The sequence below is a fragment of the Phyllopteryx taeniolatus genome, chromosome 10 (assembly GCF_024500385.1).
Source record: "Phyllopteryx taeniolatus isolate TA_2022b chromosome 10, UOR_Ptae_1.2, whole genome shotgun sequence".
NCBI lineage: Eukaryota > Metazoa > Chordata > Actinopteri > Syngnathiformes > Syngnathidae > Phyllopteryx > Phyllopteryx taeniolatus.
In genome coordinates this window covers 25,343,465-25,366,625 of record NC_084511.1, presented here as the reverse complement: position 1 = coordinate 25,366,625, position 23,161 = coordinate 25,343,465, and the positions used below count along the sequence as shown (strand labels likewise).

The following is a 23,161-nucleotide window of genomic DNA, read 5'->3' as shown; positions in this document are numbered from 1 at the left end:
CTTGATCAGTGTCCACACCAACAATCTTCTCAAATTTAATACCAGCTCGATAGAATAAACAGTATTTGTAGAAGGTAGTAGTAGTAGTCCAATAATAAATAGTCAAGAGTTGTACCAAGAACACTAGGTTCAGTCCTGGTCCTTGCGTCGTACGTTATGGCTAAGATGGAGGAATTTGTCGATGGTAGAGCTGGTAAAACATCCCCGAGTAGACGGCGGGGAGCTCCTCCATGGCAAGGTCGATGCACTCGAACCCACGCTCCAGGCCGTGCAGCAGCAGCCTGGCCACTCGGGCCGTGATGGGCGTTGTGTCGGCAGTGCGCGCCAGCTCGGCGAGGCTGAGCCACTCGCAGCGCTCGCACTCGTGCGTGCAGAAGTGGATGTCGTAGCTGAGCGGGCGGAGGCGGCAGATGACGTACATGTCGGACATGCCGAAGGCGCCCGGGTGGTTGTGCTGCTGACGGATGCTCAGCAGAGATCGGAACTCTGAACGGACGCCCGTTTCCTCGAAGACTTCGCGCACCGCCGTCACTCCTGGGAAGGATTCAATGTTGCAGATTAACAGGAAGTTATAACTATGATACTAAAGCTGCTTTTCTCTCTTCATGCGCACTTCAAATGAATGTACAGTACATAAGGGGGTTCTCAGATTTTTTTGGGGGTCCAGGTAGCTCTTAAGGGGACACATTTTTCCAAGGACCACCTCGTAAACCTAATGCCCATTAAACCGAACTACCACGGTGTAGGAATTAAAACGTTGCCTATTTATTGAGGAAAAAAACTTCAGAAAGTTGCGATAACAAAGAGAAAAGGTTGTAATGTTATGAGAATAAAGTTGAATTTGAATCTTAACAAGAACAAAGACTAATTAAAAAACAAACCCAACAACAAAAAAAACGTAATACAGATATGAGTGACCTGACTAATGACTATTGTTTTTCAAAGCAAAATATCATTCGGACAATTTTTTGCTTTAGAAAACGACTACTCTTACTGCATGCAGCTTACGGATTCACATACAGTAGTGATGAAACATTTCATTTGTCTGGATGACTGTATTATACTGCCCCCTGGTGGCCATGTTGTGCACACTAGAAGGAGCCACAATGAATTAATCATGATGCACAAACTGTTTTATTCTTTACATTCTATTATATTTAATTGTTATTATTACTATATGTTTTATAAATTACAATAATATAGAGTGCTCTTTTCTTTATTAAAAAAAGATAAAAAGTTTTTTTTTTTTTTTCTGGAACAGATTTATGGCATTTCCATTCATTTCAATGAAGGAAGATGATTTGAGACGCGAGTGTTTTCAGTTACGAGCGTCGTCATGGAATAAATTCAACTCCTATCTCAAGCCACCACTTTTTTTTTTGACATTGAAGTCCAATCGTATTGAGAGTAGAAAGTGAATTTTTAAAAAATACATCTTTTTCATAAAAGTTATTCTGGAAAAGACGCCTTTGTCCTTTAAAATAAAATAGGACTATAGAGTAATCCCAGTTATAGCACAGTTCACCTATCATTCACCGGTCCCGCTATTTCACAGATTTTTCTGTTTCGATGTGATTACACCATGTGGGAGGGTTATTTTAGGGTTCAAAGGATTTTGCTCCATCTAGTAGCTACTGGGTTAGCTTACGTCGCTAACGTCCTTACTTGACACTCACCGATATTCTCTCCGGGATCCGACAGACCACCGGGGAACTTCCAGGCATTTTTCGTCTGCCAAAAAGCATAGTTTAGGCATACGCATTAGACGTTTAATGTGTGGAAATTAACTATTTTTAGCAATAACTATTTCATAGTATAACTTGCATTCTCAAGTTCACATCTTGTGCAACAGTTCGGCATTGCAGCTGAGGTGAAATCTAAATTTCAGCCAAACATTCTTGAGTTGTTTTTTTTGTGGCCATACAGTGCAAAATTGTGTTTTCAAACTGTGATTTCTCTTCTCCGTAGGGACAAGAACCTTATTTGAAGGTCTGTCCATTTGCAGACATTCCACTGGAAATGGAAGCTAGAATACAGTTTTATTTTAATGTCACAACAGAATCCATTTTTTTCCTCCCGTTACAGCTTCTTGAAAACCCAAAATATTTCGTCGCTACATCGCAAAAAAAAAAAAAGTGGTTTTAAAAATGCAGTAACATATTTTTTTTGTGTCAGTGACTTGAGAAGTGTGATGCAGTGAAGTGTTTTCCATCAAAAAAAAAAAAAAAAAAAAGTTTCACCACTTATCCCTGATATTTAATAATAACAAAATGCTGCTGGTTAAATTATACTGTCAGTGTGTGTGTGTGTGTGTGTGTGTATATATCTATTTTTATAGGTCTATTTTGTATACTGCGCAGAAAAGTCAAACACACAGAATTGTGTGAGGAACACAAAAATGCACTAATAAAAGTGCATTGTATTTGTATGTGTTTTCAACCCAATGCTTTACTGCTGGATTTGTTCCACATGTAGACAAATAAAAGACTTTGTGACACCAAAAACTGGATTTTGTTGTTCTTACCTCATTTTGGTGCAAATTCCGACCAAGGTTCAGAAAGTTTTTTGTATTGATTATTCTTTGTTTTGTTGTTATAAATTAGATTACAATGTTTCTGCCTGACCGCTATTTTACCGCTGTGCCTCAATTGCCGGGTGCATATATTGACAAATACACGCCTGCCTAAAAAGATGGGGGGGGGCGGGGGGGGGGGAAACAAGTTGTAAATGAAAAGAAAATATCTAAGTAAACATTGACATTTGACTATGTTGCTAACCAAAACAGAAGCACTTAACCTGTCTCCCAAACGAATTCCCTGCGCAGTATTAAAGACGATCTTACTTTACGTGAGAGTCTATAACGACAATTAGCTTTCCAGTTCACTGACGAGCTGACATCTCGTCCTTCCACAATATTTACAGTGGCTATAAAAAGTCTACACACCCCTGTTCGAATGCCAGATTTTTGTGACACAGTATATAAAAATGATACAAATACAGATCACTCAATGGACATTTTTATTTTCATCTTTTCAAGGAGTTAGCACCCACTACTACCATGTTCAGCTCTTCTTTTATTTAGTTTCCATTTGATATTATTTTTGTATGCATTTTTATATTATTGATCTAGTTTTGAACTCCACTGTTCCAAGTTGAGCAAATAAATACGATTGAACGCAGTTGTTTAGCTACAAGCGCCAGTAGCGTAAATGTGTCTTCGCTGTTCAGCTCACTGATATCAACTGCTATCATCACTGTCCTTGTTCAGTGGGTGGAACTGTTTTTCGGACCCTCCGGGAATGCAAACAAATCCAAATGGGCCGTTTTGTTTGTGTTTTTCTTCTCCCCTAAAGAGCTCTGTATTGAGTGCGTGCGTTACAAGACGAGCACGTACAATGAGAGCTCTGTACAGTAGTGCTGGCCCAATGCAATCATAGGGCTCGTGTTCAAATAGCATCTGTTTGCTCCGGGTCAACTAACTGGAGCTTTGGAGGCCACATAGAAGTAAAAATAAAAACAAGTGATTATAGACGCTTCGTTAAGGACGAAGGAAGGAAGGAAGTTACTATCAAAGTAATCCCCCGCATATTCATTGTTTACTATTCACAAATTCACCTTTTTTGTCTGTGCTCTTTCTGAAACGAGCGAAGGTGTTGCCCCCAAAAAATCAAAATAGGAATGTAGTACAGTAATTGGTGTAAAGGAAGTAAGTTGAAGTGCTACATCTTGACTGAGGTACTAATAGCTCGGTATGCCAGGGATGTGCTAAGTTTAGCCTGGGTTGTTAGTGGAAGTTAAGCAGCGTCTTTGCAGCATGTGAATGTACATGTACACATTTTTTCTTATTTTTACACTGGTATGACAATTCGGAAAATGAAATCAAATATTCCCTTTTCTGTTAATAAAGTTGTAAAATGGTGGCAGTTTTACACCGCAAAAAAACCAAAACATTCTATTTTCATGCATTGATATGGGAGGAAAACATTTGCATTCCAGAGCACAATACCTTGTTCTTGTCTTGCACCGCGAGAACTTTTCCATTGGACTCGTCGACTACTGCCCCTACACACAAGTACAATACAAACCTATATCGTGACAATTGTATTTAAACCAGGCAAACCAAAAAAGTTGAGGGGTAAAGAAGAAATGGGCATATGGTCTGGACCAGATCGCCAGTGGGTTTGCACCACACAGTCCTTAGTGTTATAAATATGTAACTTTGAGTTTGCTAATACGGGTTAAAATAATATCCGGCCTTTGTGGATTCTAAACTGTGTGACTCAGCTGAACTTGTCAATGAAGTGGACATTTTTTTATTTTTTTTTTACAACGTTGTGACTAAGCCAGGAGGAGGAAAAATGGGCCTTTTTTTTCTTCTGGTATGTCCTCTTTTGAAAATGTATTTGACAGCAGCGTAAAAGAGGCATGTGTTCAAGGTCTGACTTGGACTTCTGTGTGGAAATTGATGTCATTCGTCATCCCAGAGCCAAAGGTTTAAAAAAAAAAAAAAATGGGAGTTTTGCCGCTATGGAACCTTGTCATTCTGTCGCTTTGAGTTCAGGGAATATTCAATAGAAGAGAAAACAAATTCAAAAGTGGGGAATATTACATTTTAATTGCTTTAAAATTCACAATATAGCGTAAATGAGTTTCACTACATGTCTATACTGTCGTAACTTGGGGTCACTAAGAAGGAGAATTCGGGCTGCATGGAAAAGAAACCTGGAAATAAGTTGTTCAAAAAATTATTTTCAAAAAAGTCACTGAAATGCAATTAAGTAAGAGAAAAATTTTACAATAACAAAAAAGTAATCGAAAACACAGGAACATTTGGAAAGGTTATTACAAAAAAAAAAGTTATGACACGACAAAAAGTCATTGAAATGCAGGTAAATCGGAAAAGGTTATTACAAGAAAAAGTCAACAAAATGCAGGACAAGGACAATTTAGTCGTCAGTGAACCCACCATGCATGTTTTTGGAATGTGGGCAGAAACCACAGTACCCGCAGAAAACCGACGCACACTGCTTGCTCCATACAGGAAGGCCAAAGCCAGATTTTTGAACTCATGACATCAGAACGTTGTTATCACAAGAAAAAAAAAAAAATCGTCAAAATGTAGGTAATTTGGAAAATGTTCTTTTTACAAGAAACGTCATCAAAATGTTTTTTATGTAATATGAATAATACTTGAGTACAGTTGTAAATACTGCTTTATTCTTACATTTTCTTTTTTTTTTTACCTCCTCCTTTGTAGTAATGTATCACTTGCCATCCTAAATAAGTAGCCGCTGCGATCCTCAACAATTTGGGTCTTTGTGAAACCCTGCTGTAAACAATCCTGCCAAAATTTGTTTTTTAAGCATGCCTCTTATTTCGTTTTAAAGGCAATGGGACTTTTTCATGCTGCGGACATGTTGTGAAATGCTGTTTGGGAAGCTATTCGAAACCCACTCTGCCCTCTGTTGGACTTTTTGCGGGAATGCTAAGAAGGTGTCTCCTTACCAGCCACTCCGACTTGGTGAGTAGCAAAGCGGGGCAGCCTGCTTTCTCCTCCCCCCATCCAGAGGGACAGGACGGCGTAGCGGTCCTGCGCGTGGTGGAAGGTGAAGCCGTGGGCGCAGGCGGCGGCGGCGGCGCATCGGCTCATCGCGATGGGGACGCGCAGCCACACGGCCAACTTGCCCTCCGATTTCCACTGCGCCAAAGAATCTGCGGCATGAAAGGCGCACAACGGGACACGGATGAACGGATGAACGAACGAACGAATGCAGGAGCTGGCTTTAGCTGCAGTGTTCAGGTCGTCGTGTTCGGATCCCACTTCTGACACCAAATGTTGACTTGGTGAAAGGTAAATGAATCATGCCTGTCATCAAACTGCCAATGAGACAGCTATTGAACAAATGGCTGAGTTATCGTAGTCATGTTGTCTTGGAATCCCACTTCTGACACCAATTGATCTTAAGAAAAGGTTCAAGCAATCATGCCAATGAGATTAAAGCTACTGTATGGACTGAGCTAAGGCAAAACATGTTTGAACCCCACTTCTGACACCAAATTTGTCTTATCACACGGTAACGTAATCATGCCTTTCATTTAGCGGTCAATGAGATAAAAGCGAATGAATGAATGGCCTAGCTACCTAAACTGCAATGTGATCGGATCCCACTTCTGACCGCAAACTCGTCTTAGCGAAAGGTAAATTAATCGTGCTGGTCTTCAAGATGGCAATTCGGTCAAAGAATGACTGAATGGCAGAGTTCTCTTAAGGCACGATCCCAATTCTGACGCCAAATTTGGCTAAGCGATAGGTCAGTGAATCATGCCTATCATCAAGTGGCCTATAAAATTAATGGTGATCGGTGTAAAAAAAAACAAAAAACATTGTGCTCTGATCCCACTTCTGACACCAAAGTTGGCTTTGCACAAGGAATTAAAACAGCCTGCTATCAAGCTGCCATCAAGATTGAAGTTCATATACGAATGGCCCAACGTGTTCTGGTCCCACTTCTAACACCAAATTCGGATGACCAAAAGATACATTAAACAACCTGTTATCAAGCTGCCATTGAGACTGAAGTTTTCACAATGTGTTCTGGTCCCACTTCTAACAACAAATTCTTAATAGCTTAAGGTAATTTTGTCATGCTTGCCATCAAGCTGCCAAAGAGACAAAAGCATCTGATCGAATTGCAGAGCTGTCTATACGCTCAACAGCCATGACATTGGTTTGGTTTGATCCCACTTCTGATATCAAGTTCGACCCAACGAAAGGTAAATTCATGCCTGTATGAAAGTGACCAAACGACATTATAGCAAATGAAATAATGGCCGGCTGTCAAAGGCGCAACGTGTTCTGATCCCACTTCTGACACCAAAATTGAAAGTCTAATTACATGCAATACAAATATCCTTCGATTGCCTCTGCCAAAGTTTAGAATGTAACACCATGTTATGACAACATAGCACAACAAACCTGTCAGTAAGCTTCCGAAAGCAGTTTCGCTGATGTCCTCTGGCAGATCGACGTCGGCCAGGTCCACCGTGACACCCCCGAACCGGTCCACTTTGCCGGGCAGAGCCCGCTGGTTGACCGCTGCCCTGCACGTGAACGCGCGGGAGCAACACCACTTCCGACAAAGTCCAGCAACTCCAAGTTTGCAAAGCAGAGCGTACGTAGCCATATTGTTATGGTTCTGTCACTTTTACTTGCTTTTAAAAACGTCGCCAAATGACAGCCGGCCAACTTCCGCCCTTGAAGTTGCGTAAACACCGTAAAGCATCGTCGGAGGAGCGTGACGATTGGTCGAGGTTAACACTGACGTCATTTATCGGTGTCTGCCAATCATAGCTCGTCATTATTGACTCCCCCACCAGAGCGCGCAAGCTGCACGGCTAACTGCTGTGACTACGTGGCGGCCATGTTGGCAGGGACAACGTTCCCATCAAAGGCACTACATGGACATTGAAATTAACTCAGAATTTATTCATTAATTAAACCGATTTTCATGACGTTTATCAATACAAACCGCTTAAAAAAGACAACACGTGAAAGGTTATTTCTAGTTCCCTTGGTGGGATTGATAGAAATGATTGGCGAAACGCTTATATTACACTACATGCATCTTTTTTTGTTGTTGGCTATATCCCATTACAGATACACACCCAGATCTCCTTATAAACATATAGTTGCATTCCACTTAGTCGCACCGACACAACAAACGCACGAAATATCAACAGAGGGCCTAATCATTGAAGAGCAGAATAAAAGAACCGGGCAATAAAGGTTTGAACGGTCGTCAGGATAAACCCGGACCGCGACCTTTCTTTGTTGTCTCTTTTTACAGTGTTGTGCACAATCGTACGCGGCACAATATGCCCGTTGTGCCGGCATCCCTATTATTCTTTCGGTATCTTGCCGTCCGCACACATGGAATGCGCTGACGAGGTTGCCCTTACTAGCTTAGCGTCGCCGTAGGCACGCAGCTAAAAAGGGCCGTTTCGTACCTACCCCGTCATAGCTATGCTGGTAGGTATTTAATAACCCTGATTATTATTGCTAAACAATATATCCATACATGCAGATTCATGACACGTCACCGATTGTATTTAGTTTACATGAATGCATTAAAGAACTTGAAATGGGTCAACTGTGTAAAATACAGTGATATGAATGTTTTGTTTGCTGATTAGACGTCAGACTTTTATTTCATTTCTTTTAGTTATTTTTATTTTGTCATTCTCTTTTCATAGGTATTTTCTGCATATGCTTTGTGTATGTTCATTATTTGAATTTTGATATTTCCTAGCGTGGTGTTTATTGAATCGTAACGCTAGCCTTTATTTCATAAAGTTGGTTAAAAGAAAAACGTATCTGAACACAAACCGGTAATTTGAATGATAAAATACTACCTACCATTCATTATTTCTGAATTACCTAAACAAAGTGAGTGGTAATTTTCGCTTCATTACGGTAAAAGGGGGCAGTGTTCAACTTTGAACCCGGAAGCTGTTCTATTAATACCCGGTGTTTATTCCATGTTTTCGTTCTCACGTGTGGCACATTTCTTCCACTTATCATGTCTTCGAAGAAAAAGAAAAGTAAATCCAAGCGGTTAAACGAAGGGGACGGCTCCTGTGACTCGAGCAACTTGGAAACTTCCGGTCACGAGGGGAGCACAAGCAGCAACGTGTTCACTGTCATCGACTTCATTGACAAAGGTAATAACAAAACCCTGACTTGCAATTAAATGAACTTTTCAGTAACCTTTCCTACCCAGGACATGAAGAAGAAGCTACTCGGTGTCCTTGTTGCATTTGGGATGGTTATGATGTTGTCGTACGAAAGTCCCGTCTACGGAAAGCCCAAATAAACTTTGACTTCAACATTTATCAACATGTTTACTTAGGACACACTCACATTTTATACCAAAATATTCCTGAACGAGTCGAGTTGTATTCGGCTAGTTGTATATGTCATGTTTACACAGCGATCATATGTATTCCACGTGATGACGACAGTCTCACGCCTCAATGCAATGGAGTTTTCTGTGCTACACTGATTGGCATTGCTAATATGTCAACACTCTTTATATAAATGTAAAATATGGATAACAAGCCTCATTGGGTTTACGGCTCGCCAATTAATCGCAGGGCACATACAAATGAACAAGCATTCACGCTCACATTCACATCTAAAGTCAATTTAGGGTCTTTAATGAACCTAACATATATATGTTCGGTTTGTAGAATGAAGCTGGAGTCTTTGAGAGAGCCGAACCCCTGAACCTCAAAACTGTGAGGCAGACGTGCTCACCACTAGGTCACCTTGCTGCTGTATGTTAACACTGCCACGTCGTTATTTTAAAAGGCGTTTGTTTTGTTTATGTGCTTTACAGCTGATGACAAAACGCCCAAAAGTTGCAGATGGTCACTAGCGCAACTGAGCCTCAACTCCCTAAAGTCCGCAGGCGTCAGCATTGGCAGACCGGTCCTCCTCACGAGTCCCACGGGGCGACAGGAAGTAGGTTTACTTGTCTAAATTGCGAGTCTTCATCTTTTTTTTTTTTTTTTTGAACCAGTCGCACATCATCTGTCTTTTGCTCCATGTTCACAGGTGTGTGTCGGATGGCCCGTGGCCGCCTTCCCCAGTGGGAAAGTGGGCCTCCACAAGGGCGTGCAGAGCAACCTGAAAGTGAAATGCGGGGATGCGGTGACGCTTCAACCTGCGACGGGTCCCGTGCTTCAAGCCGAAGAAGTCGTTCTCTCTCCCAGGTGAACTTTTCTTTCCCCCCCAAGACAACTCCTTCAGTTCCCAGGTGACTTAATAACAAACGATCTCTGACACGATTCTGTCAAAATACACAAAGGATAAAGAATTACTGGTTGAAATCACTGGCTTTCGTTTCCATGATGATCTGGGACCGAGCTAAGGCGTTGCAAGGCCACCGTAGGTTAATTTAATCATGCTGCCTCATCTCTTTGAAATTAGGGAAAAATAGCATTTTTATGTAAATAATGGAAAAAGCACCAATAGACCGACACTTTTTTTGTCTTACTGGGTTATTAATTTAATTTTAATGCAATAGTGAAGCTTCCACAACAGTTGAATTCCTTTCCCATGTGGCCATTTTCTGACCATTTTATCAGTATGCAGTTAGAGAGTGCCATCTGTTGCCATGTTTGTGCAACTGCAGCAGACACACTTTTTTTATTTTGTTTTGTTTTGTCCTTGCTCTTTAAATGCTTTTAGGTCCATAGATGACAAATTAAACACGGACGAATTCAAGAACTTCCTGCTGAGTTCCTTAGGTAAGTTTCGAGCACATAGGATGGACCAGAACGAGTCTTTATTAGTCCCACAATGGAGAAAATTATGATTTTGATGTGACATTTGATTTATAAACACCTTTTAAAATGCATTTCAGGACACTTTACAGTACATACACAACAAACAATTTGAAAAATATATAGAAAATTCCATTTATATGAAACTAAAACCTGCAGAATTAAATTACAAACTCCTCATCTGATTTTTGTCATCTAAAATTGCACTTGCAAATGTTTTTCTTGAAAAAAAGTTCTCATAAAATTAAAACTATCCTTGTAATAGTTTGACTTCTTCCTTGTAAAAATAAAAAAACACAACAGCTTTTTTTTTTTACCCATAAAGGTATGACTTTGTTCTTTGGCTTTTTGTCTTCATAAAATTCCAACTTTATTTTCTTAATATTTCCACATTTTCACTTAGTTTTCTTTTCTCATAAAGTTGGACATATCATGCACAAACCATTAAATTCTTTAGATTCTATTTAATTGTGTTATTTAAAACTGCAATACTGTAGTGTGCTAGTTTTCAAATAAATACAAAATATGTTGAAAACATTTATTATTCTTTTTCCCCTCGGGGTGCTGGAACTTTATTTCCTTAATGTTTCCACTTTTTTCATTGAACGTTGTCTTGTCTTTTCTCATAAATTCAGACATATCCACAAGCCGTTTAATTTTTTACATTCTATTTAATTATGTTATTAATCTGTTTACAAGTGCAATACTGCAGTGTGCTAGTTTTCTAATAAAATAAAAAAAAACATGTTTAAAATTTTTTTTTTCCCTCTGAGGGTGCTCGAACAGATTAATTGCATTTCCATTCATTTCAATGGGGAAGGTGATGTGTGTTTTGAGTTGCAAGTGTAGTTATAGAATGACTTCAACTCTTAGGTCAAGGCACCATTATAGAGTATACTGTATGTGTTTGAGATTGAGATGATTCAGCATTCTCAGCTGGGGAGTGACAACTGCACATGATCTTTTTTTTTCCCCCCCCATAGTTGGAAGCATCATTCTCCCAGGTAACGTGGTGTCCCTCACATACTTTGGCCGCCCGTGCAGTTTTTACGTGGAAACCGTACGCGGGGAAGATGGTGGCGCACTCCAGAGGGCGTCTCCTCCTCAGCCTCGTTCCTGTGACACCGAGGAGTCATCCGCGCCGGAGTCCACCGCCGCCGACGTCTCGTTGCGCCTCGGCCTGCTCTCCTTAGACGACACGGGGGGTGCCGAGACACCGACCGCCAGCACGCCGCGCAGAACCGCCGACTGCCCGCCTCCCCTATCCCCGCCGTCCCCCATTTTGAATCACCGCGACCCACCTGCTGACACTGAGGAGAACACCAGCAGCTTGGAGGGTTCCTTCAGCTCGGAACAGCCTCCCCAACTTCCCACGGCGCCCTCTGCTGCTGTGTCGAGTACTGACACCTTCTACTGCCTCTCCTCGACGACGAAGCTCAGTTTTCCAGGCAAAGCCAAGCGGAAGGATGCCGACCCCAAAAGAGCAAACGTGACATACAGCATGATTGGCGGCCTCAGCAGACAATTGGAGGTCATCAAGGAGACCGTAGAGCTGCCTCTCAAACACCCACAACTCTTCTCCAGTTATGGTAGGTAATGACGCTAATAACAATAAGACATTTTGTTCATAAGCAGATTTCACAACACCGGTTAAGTGAACCAAAGTAAAGTTATGAGAGCAGTACAAACTTCCCACAGAGGAAACATTTTTAATTAATTACCATATTATTAAAATGTTCTTCTCTTTTGACTTGTTTTTGCATTTGTCTGTCATAAAATGGTTTCATTATTCACATAGCTCACCTTTTTTCAAGTAAAATCATTCTAATTAATAATTAATTAGTTAGTTTTCTCAAGTATCACTTTATTTTATTAATGTTTGAACTTTTTTTCCTTGTGAAATAGCTTTTTTCCCCCCATAAAATTGCAACATCCACATAAAATGTAAATTTATTTACTCTTAAGTCATTTTTTTTTCCGAAAAATGACTTTATTCTCTTATTTCAACATTTTACTCATGAAATTCCATTTTTTTCTCTCAGAAAAATTCCAACTTTATTCTCCTCATTTGTCAACCTTGGAAAATTGTGTATTTTTTGAAGAGTACACTTTTTTGATTAAATTACAACTTAAATATTGTCTATTGTCTCTATAGCTTCATTGTTTTTCTCTTTTGAATTAAGTTACTTATCTCCAAAAGCAATTCCGTGATACCGTCGTAATATTTTTTTTTATTTTTATTTTCTGGTAAAATGAAGTTCCTCGGACCCCCAAAAGTATGATGTTTCTACTTTTTTTCAGAATAAATTTTTTAGTTTTTTTTTTTTCATGAGCATGCATATTCCTATTTACCCTTGCTGGAATTCTAAATGAAGCCGTTGTCTTCACCAGGCATCCCCGCTCCCCGAGGAGTTCTTCTGTACGGACCCCCCGGCACAGGAAAGACCATGATCGGACGAGCCATCGCCAACGAGATCGGCGCTCACATGACGGTGATCAACGGGCCGGAAATCATGAGCAAGTAAGGCTAACGCTAAGCTAATGCATCACGTCATGTCATCACAAAGTTTGAGTTTGGAATATTGTTGTTCAGGTTCTATGGTGAAACTGAGGAGAAGCTGAGACAAATATTCACAGAGGCATCACAAAGGTAACCTTCGAATGGCGTATTTGCTCCACAGTTTCCAATGCACTTTACCACCACCTACAGGACTGGAGTAGAATTGGTATCACTGTTCAATAAAACAAGTCAGATAGATGCATTCAGTATACTGCTACAATCTTTTTTATTTTCCTGTTTTGGATAGATATTTTGTAATATTTTAACTTTGTTCTCATAAAATTACAATTTGTCTCTTAATTCTCATAATATTTTGTATCTTTTCCAAGTCACAATTTTTTCTTAGTATCCCGACCAATTTCTTGTAGAACTCACTTTTTTCATAAAATTACAACTTTTTTTTCCACCCCGTAGGAATACACCTTTCATGCTTGTACTGTTGTTATATTTAGAAAATTATGACATTATTCTTTTTCTTCCCTGGTAAAATTACAACTTTTTCATAGAATTCAGAATGTATTCCTAATTTTTTTTTTCATAAAATAAAAAGTATAAAATTAGATTTCATTGCATAAAATTGATACTTTATTCTGGTAATAATTCAACTTTTTTCTCATAAAATGTAATTGGTTCCTATAATTTCAACCTTAGCCTCATAATAGTTCAATTTAATCCTGGAAAAAAAAAAAAAACAACTCTTGGAAGATTTAGGTTCGTTTCCTCATCACTTTTTGATTTAAAAGCATTCACAAAATGTTTTTTTCATATACTTCTTTATTCTCTTATTTATGATCATTTTCATTAATAATTCTTTACAGCTTTTTATGTCAGGTTACAACTTTGTTCTTGTAATATTGTAACTTATTAAATGACATTAAACCCAATTGCTATTAAATTGAGTTTTTTACTCATCTTCCAATTTAAATGTAGTCATAAAATGACATTTATTCATATTTTTTGTTATACCGTAATTACTTTGTTATTGTCATAAAATTATTTTCATAAAATGTCAACGTTTTCACAAAATGACAGTTTTATTTGTGTAATATTATGACTTTTCTTCTCATAAGATTGCAACTTTCCTCATAAAATGACAACTTTTACGCAAAACCCAGCAAAGGCAGGAAGGATATTGCTGCGAGTGTGTAAAAGGGCTACGCGTTTCTTTGTCAGGACACCTTCCATCATCTTCATCGACGAGCTGGACGCCCTGTGTCCGAAGCGCGAGGGCGCTCAGAACGAGGTGGAGAAGCGAGTGGTGGCGTCCCTCCTGACCCTCATGGACGGGATCGGCTCCGTAAGTATCCTTTGAAGACCAAGCCCGTCTAGTCTCTACAAGAGTAGCCAAAAATTGTACTTAAGGAAGAGTTACTTTTCAAATAATATGACTCAAGTAAAAGCAAAATGTAGTCCTCAAAATAATTACTTACATTGCCGATTTCTTCCCTGCTCCTTTTGAATACCTACAAAGTTCTCTGACGAACCAAAATAGATCGCGCACGCAATAATAAGTACCTGTTGATTAAAAATAGCAATCAGAACGTAGCTCAGTGTAACGTGGTAAAAATAAAATGTCTTCGTAAAAAGTGGGTTCCATGACATGTACAATTTATCCAAAAACCTACTTGAGTAAATGTAGCTCATTTACAACTCACCTCTGCCGCCCACTGATGTACACTGATGCTTTCAGGCATGTACCGTGAGGCCATTACTTCATGTTTAGCACACGTTGTCGTTGGAAACGCTTAAACTATCACGGCGGCGCGCCGCATTCTGGTATTTTCTGCTCCCCACGCACGCATTGAATAGAATCCTGGGAAGTAAATCACCTCGGGTCACCGCGACCGGACGATTATCAGCAAGGAGTTGTTGTTTTCAGGGGTGCTCCTGGGTTTCCTGTCCAGAGGATCAAGGTTATGCACACATGATTGGTCTGTTGGACAAATCACTTCCTCCGCCTCCTTCATTCCTTCCTGCATTTCGGCTTACTGGTTTGGAATCTCATTCAAAGGAGGCGCAGTGGTCCTCCTCATTTAGCAATCAGGACAGTCCAACAAGCACAGCATTGACTGAAAGCAACAATTCAGCATTTTTTTTTTTAAGTATTTTGCTGCTTGTACAATTGCATCTCAATGAATTAGAATACGCTAGAAAAAAATCTTTTATTTTAGTAGTTCAGTTCAAAAAGTGACACTTGCAGTGAGGAAAAAGTATGAAAACCCTTTGGAATTTCTTAAATTCTGCATGTTTTTGGTCATAAAATATAGTCTGATCTTCATCTAAATCACAAGAATAAACAGTCTGCTTAAACTAATAACACACAAAATGAAGTTTTCATATTTTTTTTAGCTGGGACAGGGTCATTTTTACCACTGTGTTACGTCACCTTTTCTTTTAACAACATTCAATAAATGTTTGGGAACTGAGGACACTAATTGTTGAAGCTTTGTAGATGAAATACTTTCTCATTCTTGCTTGATGTACAGCTTCAGCTGTTCAACAGTCTGGGGTCTCAGTTTATTTTACGCTTCATAATGAGCCACACATTTTCAATGGGAGACAGGTCTGGACTGCAGGCAGGCCAGTCTACTACCCGCACTCTTTTACTACAAAGCCACGCTGTTGTAACACGTGCAGAATGTGGTTGGGCATTGTCTTGCTCAAATAAGCAGGGGCGTCCATGAAAAAGGACGTTGCTTGGATGGCAGCATTAATGGTGCCTTCACAGATGTGTAAGTTACCCATGCCATTGGCACTAACACAGCCCCATACCATCACAGTTGCTGGCTTTTGAACTTTGCGTCCATAACAGTCCGGATGGTTCTTTTCCTCTTTGGCCCGGAGGACACGACGTCCACCATTTCCAAAAACGATTTGAAATGTCGACTCGTCGGACCACAGAACACTTTTCCACTTTCCATCAGTCCATCTTAGATGAACAGTGAGATGAGTTTCAAGTTGCACTTACGGATGTAGCGCCGAACTGTATTTATTGACATTGGTTTTCTGAAGTGTTCCTGAGCCCATAGCTTGAACATGATTTGCAAATCATTGTATTCTGTTTTTATTTGTTGAACACAATTTGTCTCAACTTCATTGGAATTGGGGTTGTAGAATACGTTTCACTTTTTGAATTGAACTGTTAAAATAAATTAATTCCACAATATTCTCATTTATTAAGATGTAGCTGTATATCACTTTTATAAAAACATGTCTAAAAATGTATTTAAATATTTTTACTACCAAATAATTGAATAAAAAAGATAAAAGAAGGTAAAGAAGATAAAAAGGGTTCCCTACCCCTGACTTATATTCAGCTACATTGTAAAATAACTAAAATAAAAATAATAATGTTGTTAAATGCCTATACTTACATTGTTGATATACTGTATACAATTTATTACACAAAAAAACAATTACCCCACATTATTACAAATATGTACTATTAATGTAATAGTTTATTAAATCTTTTAAAAAAGTGTTTAAAGTTGGTTTTAATTAATCTATTAATTTTATTTTTCAAAATTATTTTCTGTAGTCTGTATAAGTTTATACCTTTTCTCCCAGAATTGGTTTGTACTTATTCATTTAAATGTTGTTTTGTTCAAATGTTGCTAAATACAAGTCAATGGTGAGAAGCCGTCAGTCCTCCTTTTATGGGGAAAATATGTTGCAATAATCTTTATTATTATAAGTAATTGTGGGCATGTGTGAGTCATGTTTTTGGCCTTTTTATGACACGTCTTCTGAGGTTTTATTTGGGCCCTTCGTTGTCCACCCTTGCTTATGTATCTTTAAAATGGTTCTTGATTCTGTCCAGGAGGGCCACTCGGGACAACTTCTGGTCCTGGGGGCCACAAACCGACCCCATGCCCTCGACCCGGCTTTGAGGAGACCTGGACGCTTTGACAAAGAGCTGGAGGTGCGTACTGCTAATGCCAAATATGTTTTCCTCAAATTGCAGCCGCAATTGATTTTTGGAGTTCCCCTAAGGCTCTGTTCTCAGTACCTGTAATTAAAATCTGCTCACTCAAACTCCAATTGTGATGTAAAACTATTCTTATTTATACATATACTGTTTCCGATTTATCCAGATGTCGCTTCACATTGTAGTGGTCACTATGCTATCGTATGGTCGCTGACCCCAATACCCGCCGACAGGTTGGCGTTCCCAGTCCCGCCGAGCGTGCCGACATTTTGCACAAGCACCTGAGCTCGGTCCCGTGCTGCGCCACAGCGCAGGAAGTGACGCGGCTGGCCGACGCCGCTCACGGCTACGTCGGCGCAGACCTAGCTGCTGTTTGCAGAGAAGCGGGTAAGAACGCTGTCAAATGCTTTCAACACAACATGATGGGAGAAGAGAGTGACAAGTGGCAAATTTCACACCCCTGTCTCACCATTGCGGCAAACTACAACCACAATAATTTTGTTTAAGTCATAAAGTTACAACTTAATTCCCTGAATATTTCAACCTTTCTTAGAAAATTAGGACACTTCACTTAAAATGATAACTTTTTCATTGAATTACAATTTATTACATAAAATTACAACAGTATTCTTGTGAAAGATTTAATTTTTTTATTTTGAAGTTTGGATATTTTGGATAAAATTATGACATCAAATAAAATGCAATAAAATTCCAACTTTACTCTTGTAATATGGCTTTTTACTAAACTTACAACTTTATTCTCATAAAATTTCGATTTCTTGCTTGGAAAATTAGGAGATTTCTCTGAAAATGTACTTTTTCATAAAAATATATTTAAAATATTTTTTTTAAATGACATTTGCAGGAAAATATGCTAATTGTTTTCTTCTAAAATTTCGATGGTCTTTTTTTTATTAATTGCAACTTAATTCTCATTTTTTTTCAACCTTTCTTCCTGTTAAGATAGGACATTTTCATTACATTACAATTTATTTCAGAAAAATACAATTTGTCGTATTTTGCTTTTTTTTCCGCCCTGAAACAATTACGACTTTACTCTTGGAATATTACACATTTTTCCTGAAATTATAACTTTATTCCCATAATGCAACTTTTTTTTTTGTAAAATTAGGACATTTATAATAAAATTGACATCATAAAATAAAATTAAATGTTTTATAATGTTGCATCTTAAATTATAGCTTAATTCACTGAATATTTCGATTTTATTTTTTTTTTCCTTTTCTTGTAAAACTGTCTTTTAAAAAAAATTTCTTTAAATCCTTTCAACTTTAATTTCATAATATTCCCAGTTTTTTCATATAAAATAAAGGCATTTTTCATTAAAATTGACTTTACTCTTCTACCACGAGGATAATGAAAACAGTGTTAACTTGTGTCAATTTAAATATATTTTTGATTCCACTCGTGCGTCTCACTAGATGGTGCAGGTGTACCTAATGTTCTGACCAACGATCCATGTCTTGACCGTGCCTTTCGTTGTAGTAGCGTATCCAAACCACAATCACCGCTGCCTTACTCCTTCCAGAATGACTTCTGTTTTAAATTCAGTGTTGATATTAACCTAAAAGGAAGTCGGGGGTTTCTGTGGTATTCCATTCCCAAAGACAGAAACTGCCAAAACCACGTCCTCTTCCTCCTCCTCCTCTTCACCCACAAACCCCTCGCACATCCCAATGACACACATACAGATTTAGTATGTGTGTACGCCTTCTGGGTGGTCCGAGAGTAAAGTGCACTCTTGCCGTCCATGTGTGCAGAGCCGGCGGGATATGACTGTCAGGGTTTTACAGAGAAGATGCCAACCTTGTTACATTTTGTGGCGAGAATCTGGGCAAAGGTGCAAATAAAGTGCCCAAATTTATTGAAGCAACAACGAAAGCTTTAGTAAGATTTTAGATTATTTTGTTAGCAAGTTTAAAGACAAGTTAACCGCTCTATAACAAACGGCATCAAGCTACGATAAAGTTAAAGAAGGAATCAAATTGCAAAATTATTAGGTGGGAATGAAATGGGGAAGTAGTGGATAGAAAATATACACACATTAAGAACAAATGCCAAAATATTAGACAGAAATACAAACATATTTGTTGAAAAATGCCAAAATATTTGATGGCGAAATGAAAAAAAAATCTTGGATGAATAAATACACTAACATCGATATACAAATAGTCGATAGCCCAGCTATCATCGGGCAGGAGGCGGGGTACACCCTGAACTGGTTGCCAGGGTGCTCAGTCATGTTAAGTCATAACAAAACCTTAAAAAGCAATATTTTTCGCATGCATTACGGCTGTTATTTTCTGTATGTTGTTTTGACCTGCTTCTCTGATGTTTCACCATATACTGTGATACATAAATTTAGCTTTGGAATACAATGGATTTTTTTTCCTCCTGCGGAAAGCAAAAACATGTTGTAGGAAGTACAGTTGTTTCCTTGCGCTGCCCAGGTAACAATAGAAAATGGAGGACCTGTGAACTTACTCTTGTTACGTATGAGAGACCGCACCTTGGATGCCAATTTATTAATATAAGCTTCCTGCCTTCAACGCAACACCCCACCTGCTTAGTGATTTAAAAGAAATAAATAAAAAAAAAAGAAAAAAAAAAGAGTAGTTTGCGTCAGAATGGATGGAAAGTTTGATGTCATGAGGGACCAGTGCAAAAGACATCAAAATAACTTCTGCCTTTGATAGATGTTCAGGTTACAAATACTCGGAAAAAAGGACGGCAATATTTGGGTTCAAAAACACAAGTGTTAGGTGAAAAGCCCAAAAAAAATATTTGATAGAAATATTAGAGAGAAAAAAAATTCAAAATATTCAGATGAAAAGGTGAAACGGTGGTTTGAATGAAAATAAATGGAAAGCTTGATCACATGGGGTCAAGTTTGTTTGTCCAGAACAGCAAAACCAAGAAGACAGTTGTATTGCGCGACCAAGGGCTCCATTCTACTTGATCCCAGAGGGATCGGCGCATTTTTGGGCCAGTTTCATTAAGTTCAGAATACAGAACCCCACCAGTTGACTAATGAATCTGGTTGTGTGATTCCTGCAAAACAGAAATAGTGCATGATATGATTAGAAAGAAGAACAAAATAGAAGACATTGAACCCCAAATTGTATGCTGTCATGTGGTCTGTTGTCAACTCAGTTGGCGTCTCGCTAGAATATGATTCACTTCCATGTGTGTGTATATTGTGCGTGTATGTGCTTGTTTAGTTTGTGACACATCCGGGCCCCACTGTTTACAAGCCTCTGTAAACAGGGGAAGCCCACCAGAACAAAAAAATAAAAAAAGGAGGCCTGTAAAATTGATTATGAGCTATAATAAACACAAACGATCCGCTTCTCTAACTTAACTAAGAGTCATTTACTTCCCCGCCGCCCAAGTTATTTGGCTAACGCGCTTAAGTTGAAAGCCAGCGGAAAGCAAATTAAAAGGCTGAGAAAATATGCCGGAAGAGTTTTGTGTGTTTGGCATAAATTGTGCACTCTGGGACTCCTAACAATTGGATGAAACATTCATAAATATTTGGGAAATATTATATTAAAATATGAAGGAGAAAAATACTAAAACAAGAGAGAAAAACATCCGCCTCCCCAAAAATACAAATGTATTAGATGAAAACCCTAACCCTGATTTAGGACCATGGATGGAAATATTTGATATATAAAAAAAAAAAAATATGAGACGGAAATACACAAATATGAGGAAAAAGCACACATTTTCCACAACAAAGTTATTTGGCTCATGCACGTCAGTGAAAAGCCATTAGAAAGCAAACCTAAAGGCAGACAGATGCAGGAAGAGTTTTTTTGTGTGTGTTTGGCATAAATTGCGCACTGGAGGACACCAAACGGCACAAAAACGCCAGGCAGGTGTTTACGGTCAACACCTGGCCTTTATAAAGCGCTATTCCTACCTCGCGTGCCCTTTTAAAGATACTGGCGGAATTTCACGACGTGCCGCGTAAATATCAGCCGGATCGACGCGTGAGCTTTATGGGAGGCCTCTGTTTGGAAAATCCGGAAATGTGCTGCTTGTACTCCTTAACCCCGCCACTTAGCTTGTGCCCGTTGACAGCTCTGAGGGTGTGTGTGTGTGTGTGCGTGCGTGCGCATGTGTGTGTGTGTGTTCGTATGAGTGCGTTTGCGTGACTATTGTTGTGTTTCAGCTGAGAGAACAGATGTCGTCTATTGCGAATGCAGCACAGGTGAAGAGAGTGTTCCGGAAGCCCCGGCAAGTCATGAAAACATTCCCGCGCTTGTGAAGTGGCAGTAATGCCCAAAATATTCCGCAATTCACCCGAGGGACTCTTGTCGCACCACGGAATGGGAAACGTACGGATGTTGACCCTTGAGCAATGCCGTGTTGTCCACAATCGAATGCGCTCCAAAGCATGGGATGTATCAAAAACCAAGACTTTTGATGATTAGATAATAGTGTTCCGTTTTTATTGACCACTTCAAAAATAACGATAAATAAATAATAAAATAATAATGATAAGAATACCCATAAGCGATAAAACGCAATGAAAAAATGTCACACCACTGATAATTAAAACAAAAATATATATATATTCTACCTAAAAATATACAAATATTAGACAAAGATTTAAAAAAAAAAGTAAGTAAGCCGAAAGCCACAACAACAAAAAAAGTATTAGGGGGAAAAAAATATTAGATGGAAAAAAAAAAGACAAATATTAAACTTAAATGGAAAAAATACAAGGCAAATAGAAAACCATGAGATAAAAAAAAGTTAGAAGCTATCGGGAACAATTACAAAAATATTAAACAAAAAAACCCCACCTAGATTAGAATATAATTTTTTTTTTTAAATAGAAAAATGTTACAAAAGTATAAATTAGGGAAAATGGTAAGAAATGTTACACACAAACAGATAATAATTGATAAGGAAATGACGGAAGTATTCGAGAAACAAGTACACCAATATTGGGGAAAATTACAAATGTGTCAGGCAAAAAATACAAAAAATTTGACGAGAAATAGAGAAGTCTTGGGGAAAAATAAAAACCTTAGATGAAAACGGAAAAACACTGAAAACAAACTAGAAATCGTAGACACAAAAGTCCACAAATATTGAGATAAATTTCCCAATTACTATACAAAATTTAAAAGTAGCAAATATTAGACTAGAAATTGAAAATTATTCAAAACGTAAAAAAAAAAAGTTAGCTAAAAATTCAAATCCGATTTCACTTTATCGGTCCTAAAATGATCTTTTATTCACTCCAAATAAAGTATCTTTATTGATCTATCTATGCCAGTGACAGCCAGAACAACGAAATGCTCTTCCACTGGACGGCAGAAGATCCAATGAACTTGTCTCCACCTGCTGCCGATCATACAACAGAATAGCAGCTTTGTGTTCCAATAAACAGGCCTATGTTTCAAATTGAGTAAATTGCAAACAAGATGATCATTGTTTTAGTATACAGTATATACTTTTTTGTGCCGTAATGTTTTTCTTGTGAAAAATGTGTGCCTTGGCCCTTACTGGTGTATAACCACAGCTCATGAACGTTCCCTTTGACTATGTAGGAACGCAAATACCTAATAAATATTAACCCTTATGACAAGAGTGTGTGAGAGCACCCTGACGAGAAGGGAAGTGAGCCTCACTGATGCCTGCAGGCCAGCGGAAACTCACTTCAACGATGTCAATGTCTTGAACATTTTTGGCTTGAGGGATCATCTCTCTTCTTCTTCTTCTTCTTCTTCTTCTTCTTCCCTCTCTCATGAGTGCCTTTGGCCTGCTCCAAGCACACATTTGGTTTGGTTATGAAAACATCCGATGGGAAGGAAGACAGGAAGGGGGGAAAGAGGGGAAAAAAAAGAGGGAGAGATGCTTTAATTTGAACCAAATGTGGAGTCTCAATTCTTTCCAGAGATCTACTGGGATTGGAATATTAAAGAATGGACATTTGCAAAACATTGACAGTATGGATGCTATCTAGGGGTTTATTTATTTATTGAAAAAAAAAAAAAAAAAAAAAGTATTTCTTTTTTCCCATTAAGCGGCTCCAGTGGGTCTGTACCACTGACACTGGCCGAAATAAGGTTAGAAAACGTCACAGGTTGCAAAAGGAAAGGGCCGATCAGCGAGTTTCAAAAACCGATCACCGATCCGATCACAAGAAGGTGCAATGTGTCTATTTAAATGACCTGTTCTTTTACTGTATATACTTGTGTACTTAATTGCTCAAACAATTATATTTACAATAAATAATGTATCTTTGTTCATCTATTTATGCCAGTGAGGCATAGTGACAGACAGAA

General features: G+C 38.7%; 2 protein-coding genes and 1 long non-coding RNA gene across 7 annotated transcripts in view; 1 reads left to right on the top strand and 2 right to left on the bottom strand.

Annotated features, from left to right (window-relative positions):
• Positions 1-81: 81 nt before the first annotated feature.
• On the bottom strand, positions 82-7,309 carry nudt6 (nudix (nucleoside diphosphate linked moiety X)-type motif 6). Of its 2 annotated transcripts, XM_061787493.1 has the most exons (5): positions 6,977-7,309; positions 5,506-5,712; positions 4,007-4,062; positions 1,677-1,731; positions 82-534 (listed from the first exon to the last, which is right to left on the bottom strand). In XM_061787493.1, exons 1-5 carry the CDS (start codon positions 7,182-7,184, stop codon positions 161-163), a joined length of 900 nt encoding a protein of 299 aa, XP_061643477.1. In that variant the 5' UTR covers positions 7,185-7,309; the 3' UTR covers positions 82-160. The 2 variants fall into 2 exon arrangements, with proteins under 2 accessions (XP_061643477.1, XP_061643478.1); XM_061787494.1 differs by lacking the exons at positions 1,677-1,731; positions 4,007-4,062 and having other exon boundaries at positions 6,977-7,307.
• A 672-nt stretch (positions 7,310-7,981) lies between these two features.
• Positions 7,982-23,161, top strand: part of afg2a (AFG2 AAA ATPase homolog A) — a 113,630-nt gene continuing 98,450 nt past the window's right edge. For 3 of the 4 annotated variants that reach the window (XM_061787724.1, XM_061787727.1, XM_061787726.1), the window contains exons 1-10: positions 8,518-8,721; positions 9,399-9,523; positions 9,617-9,774; positions 10,253-10,311; positions 11,331-11,936; positions 12,739-12,868; positions 12,941-12,997; positions 14,081-14,204; positions 16,728-16,829; positions 17,069-17,222. In XM_061787724.1, the coding sequence (XP_061643708.1) occupies positions 8,580-8,721; positions 9,399-9,523; positions 9,617-9,774; positions 10,253-10,311; positions 11,331-11,936; positions 12,739-12,868; positions 12,941-12,997; positions 14,081-14,204; positions 16,728-16,829; positions 17,069-17,222 (1,657 nt within the window). In that variant the 5' untranslated portion in view covers positions 8,518-8,579. Of the gene's footprint in view, positions 8,030-8,517; positions 8,722-9,398; positions 9,524-9,616; positions 9,775-10,252; positions 10,312-11,330; positions 11,937-12,738; positions 12,869-12,940; positions 12,998-14,080; positions 14,205-16,727; positions 16,830-17,068; positions 17,223-23,161 lie in introns of those variants that run through there. The other variant, XM_061787725.1, reaches the window with a different exon arrangement.
• LOC133484723 (uncharacterized) lies at positions 14,098-14,952 on the bottom strand. Its single transcript, XR_009790478.1, has 3 exons — positions 14,563-14,952; positions 14,338-14,422; positions 14,098-14,239 (listed from the first exon to the last, which is right to left on the bottom strand). It is a non-coding gene; the product is annotated as an uncharacterized LOC133484723 (long non-coding RNA).

What these genes read in the sequence shown, in the direction of transcription:
- nudt6 (XM_061787493.1), bottom strand. Translation starts at nt 7,184, where the DNA reads ATGGCTACGTACGCTCTGCTTTGCAAACTTGGAGTTGCTGGACTTTGT. An exon ending in TTTCGGAAGCTTACTGACAG is followed by an intron (nt 5,713 to 6,976) that starts GTTTGTTGTGCT and finishes TTCATGCCGCAG; the next exon opens with ATTCTTTGGCGCAGTGGAAA. An exon ending in GGATCCCGGAGAGAATATCG is followed by an intron (nt 535 to 1,676) that starts GTGAGTGTCAAG and finishes AATCCTTCCCAG; the next exon opens with GAGTGACGGCGGTGCGCGAA.